The sequence below is a fragment of the Populus alba genome, chromosome 6 (genome assembly GCF_005239225.2).
Source record: "Populus alba chromosome 6, ASM523922v2, whole genome shotgun sequence".
NCBI classification, from domain to species: domain Eukaryota; kingdom Viridiplantae; phylum Streptophyta; class Magnoliopsida; order Malpighiales; family Salicaceae; genus Populus; species Populus alba.
The window spans coordinates 17,214,304-17,218,051 of NC_133289.1; the positions used below are offsets into that span (position 1 = coordinate 17,214,304).

At 40.4% G+C, this 3,748-nt stretch overlaps 1 protein-coding gene across 1 annotated transcript; it reads right to left on the reverse strand.

Moving 5' to 3' along the window:
• Positions 1-204: 204 nt before the first annotated feature.
• Positions 205-3,487, reverse strand: LOC118043729 (bHLH transcription factor RHL1). Its single transcript, XM_035051787.2, has 7 exons — positions 2,803-3,487; positions 2,571-2,678; positions 2,319-2,486; positions 2,120-2,185; positions 1,630-1,695; positions 1,280-1,348; positions 205-950 (listed from the first exon to the last, which is right to left on the reverse strand). Exons 1-7 carry the CDS (start codon positions 3,292-3,294, stop codon positions 558-560), a joined length of 1,362 nt encoding a protein of 453 aa, XP_034907678.1. The 5' UTR covers positions 3,295-3,487; the 3' UTR covers positions 205-557.
• Between the last annotated feature and the right edge of the window lie 261 nt (positions 3,488-3,748).

The following is a 3,748-nucleotide window of genomic DNA, read 5'->3' on the forward strand; positions in this document are numbered from 1 at the left end:
TTTAATCTTTAACCAAAAGTCCAACTAAAGAAAGAGCTTTTTAACAAGAAAATAAAAAAAGTCATAATCTAGCTGCCATCGCTTTTTCTTTTTTGCCCTTCTTCTTCCCCTCATAGAGATCCATAACATAATTATTCATAGAAAAAAGATAATTCCAACAATAACAATTTAAAATAGTACTTGTGACATCATGAGAGATCCAAATTGAAATAAGAAAAAATATATTAAAGTGGGAAATGAAAAACGTAGCAAAACCTAACCCCTTTTTTAAAACATAAACAACAGTAGTAGGATGTTCTTGGGATCTGGACTATCTTGTTACTTTGTTCTTGTTGTTGGTACTTGGTGGTGTAGTTGAAGTCAGCTCACCCAAAGTCTACGCAAATACGGCGTCGTGTCAACCACTCATTCTTTAGACCCCTATTTTCGTAGACTTTGAAACGGCAGTTGAATCCTACACGTCACACTCTCCGTCTCTTTTCTCCTTTGACCCTCAAGTTTTTTATTATTTTACTCTAGTAGTAAGAATCCCCGAGGTTAGTCAACGCTGTTAAAAATCAAGGTTTGGAAACGGAAGCAGCATCTTTAGCAACACCATCACCGCCACCGTTACCCATTGTTGCTGACTGGACGGTCAAAACGGACATACTAGGTGAGGTCGGCCCTTCACCGTTGGATTGGAGTAACGGGTTGTGACTGTTGATGATCCCAGAAGTCCTGTTGTGGCAAGTGGCCGTTGAAATAGCAGTTGCAAGTGAGATGGGCATGAGACAAAGCCCTTTGCCTTGTAAATACTGCATGGCGGAGCCCATATCTTCTTCCATCAACTTCGCCACCTGGTGCTCCGTCACAGTTAAGCTGCTGTCGTTAGTTGAGGCCGTTTGGTTGCCGTTAGTGGTACGTGCGATGGACCCACCATTGGCATTGGCTTGGATGCAGTCACCACCAGCCTACAAAGAAACAGCAAACGTTGTTTATGATGGTTTTTTTATGAGGAGTCTGAGAAAAAGAGAGCACGCGTGCTACTTTTGTTTTTGTCGTGTTGTGGTGATTGAGGGGTTTTGGGGACCTTGGATTGGACTTGTGGGGTGGTGATAGATGTGGGTGTGGTTGGGATTTTTAGGGTTTTTCTGGGTTTTTACTATAGAGAAAACCTTTGTTGGTCTTCGGTTTCTAACGATGCTTACGTCTTTTCCACATGTATTCTATAAAAAAGAGTTAGTACATGGGCTCGAAATCTTGAATCTGAGAAATCATCCATGGATGTTTAAGATATTACCTCAGAGGACATGTCAGCAACAAGTGGGGCAACAGCAGCTGCACCGCCCAATCTGCTCATGCTCAAGACCTGTGTGTACCCCAGAAGCAAGAGAGCAAGAGAGACAATAATTAGGCAGCAAAAACACTTTATTGTTTTTATTAATGAATTCAATGATCATAAAAAAGTAGACAATGAGTAATGGAATATTAGCCGTAAGTAGATACATATCATAAAAGCAGATTTGAAAATTATATCTTAAGAAAAAAATGTCAGCCGAGCATGGGAATCGATTGAATTATTATAAATTATAAAATTGAGACTTGAAAAAAAAAAAAAATATGAAGTTTCAGCTAGAGAAAGATGAGAACCTTGACTTGGAGCTGGAGGAATTTAACATAGTCAATGATTTCATCAAGCATTGAAGCCTTGTCTGTCTGTCATTCCACAAAACCCCTTCAGTACAGAATTATTAATCCATAATTTAATTAATTAGGATTATCGCCTTAAAATTCAAATTAATTAGCAGATTAAATATCCCGATCCATTCGCCAGCCATTGCGGGTGTTGAATGGAGAACAATTCGGGGACTAGCAAACTAACTCTTATTTCATTTTTCTCGAAGTACACGGGAGAAAAAAAGAGAGTAAGAAAACTCCAAAACGCACAGCATAGACACCTAATTAAGAAACAACCCAGTAAGCTATCGACACCTGCCCACCCAAAATTTCAAGAAATACACTGGCTGGTACGAGAAGAAGAGACTGAGAAAAATCTGACAGGCAGTTACTAGAAGAGAAATCAGTTCAGTTTTTTGTTTTGGTTCCTCGGTCAATCAAATTGTGAAGTAGCTTCTTTTACCTTGTTGGCATTAGGTACTAACTCCTGCAGAGCTTTCATTCTTTCTGCAATTCTCTCCCTTCGTAACTGTCCACAAAAAAAAAAAAAAAAAAAACCATTTTAGCACAAAATAAAAGTTCCAAGAGGTACTGTAAGGTTTATTAATCATTATAATATGTAATAGTAACCAGGAGGGATGAGAGATTAATAAGAACAGTACCCTTTCAGCGATGCTATGTGGGTCAGTGGCTTGACCTCTTCGAGCCCTAACCCTTTGTCTAGGTTGAGCTGGTGCACCACCATTTGAGCCACTTGCTTGAGGTTGGTTCATCACAGCTGTGGTGGCTGCCCCCTGAGCCCCCAAATTCGGTGACTGCATAGCTCCTCCCTGTAACACAGCAATCCTTTCAGGTACAGTTGCACAAAATAAATTAATGTGTGCAAAATACGAACACAAAACCTAAAAACATGCCTGAGGATGGTTAAAATGTTGCATGGACTGATTCGATGCCCGGCCAGTTCCGTTCATAGATCCAGCACGAAACCCATTAAACAATCCTTGCATTGAACCATCTCCTCCCTGCAGGTGAAAAGAAAAGAGAAAAAACTAATTAGGTAGAATAAAACTAGGAAATTAATAACAATTGCTCTGATTCGTAGCAACAACCACAAAAAGAATATATAATAGTGAAGGTGAAAATCACCTGAGTAGGAGAGACATCAATGTCATCGTTTTGAGAGAGCCCGCCTCTAGCAGCAGCCATCAGAAGCTGCTGTTGTAGCATCATTTTAGCGGCTGCCGCAGCGCCACTACCACCACTGATCTGGTGTTGTCTCAGCTTAGAAGCCAAAATTACAGACTCGTCAAAGTTATCATGAAACCCAACATTATTATTGTCAGTATTAGATGGTGGGGTTTCATTAAACAAGTCTCTGGGTCTGGCTGAAGAGGAGTTGTTATTTGTGGGAAAAGGGAGGTTTGTCGGGGGGTTAAGGTCCCAAGGCGACTTAGGGTCAGCCCATGAGCAAGAAGGGATTGCAGACAGCATTTGTTCAAGAAAATCATCATTTGATGATGAATTGGGATCAAAGTGAGAGTTTTGGATCTGCTGGTTTTGAAGGTCTTGTGAAGGGATTTGCGAAGATGGGTTTATGAGCGAGTTCATCCCTTGCATTTCTCTACTACAAGGCCGCATCTTTTTGAAACGAAAACGAAATAGGGAGAGGGAGAGTTGAGGATTGGGTTTTGAGATGGGGTTTTCTTCAAGGAGATGGAAAATGAGAAGGCAAGAGGGATTAAGGCATTTGGGATTATGAGGATGGAAAATGAGGAGGTGAATTCGTTGTTTCTTCCTTCCTTCTCCTTGTATGTTTGAATTCTGGGGTTGGGGTATTAAATAGCAAAAGTTGACCTATCTTTCGTTTCTGTACATCCAATCCATCCTCGTATGGGTTAGTGTGTTAGTCCAGTAGGGTTAACTAAGGACCTCATCATTTGTTCAATGCCCAAAGTCGATGATGACGCGTGACTTCCACTCTCTTTATTAGAGGCCAGGACCATTTCTTTTTCATTTTTTTTTTATATAGTTACATAAAAGAGAGACCTTTTTTCATCACAATTCACAACCGGAGAAGAAAAGGTGGTGTTAG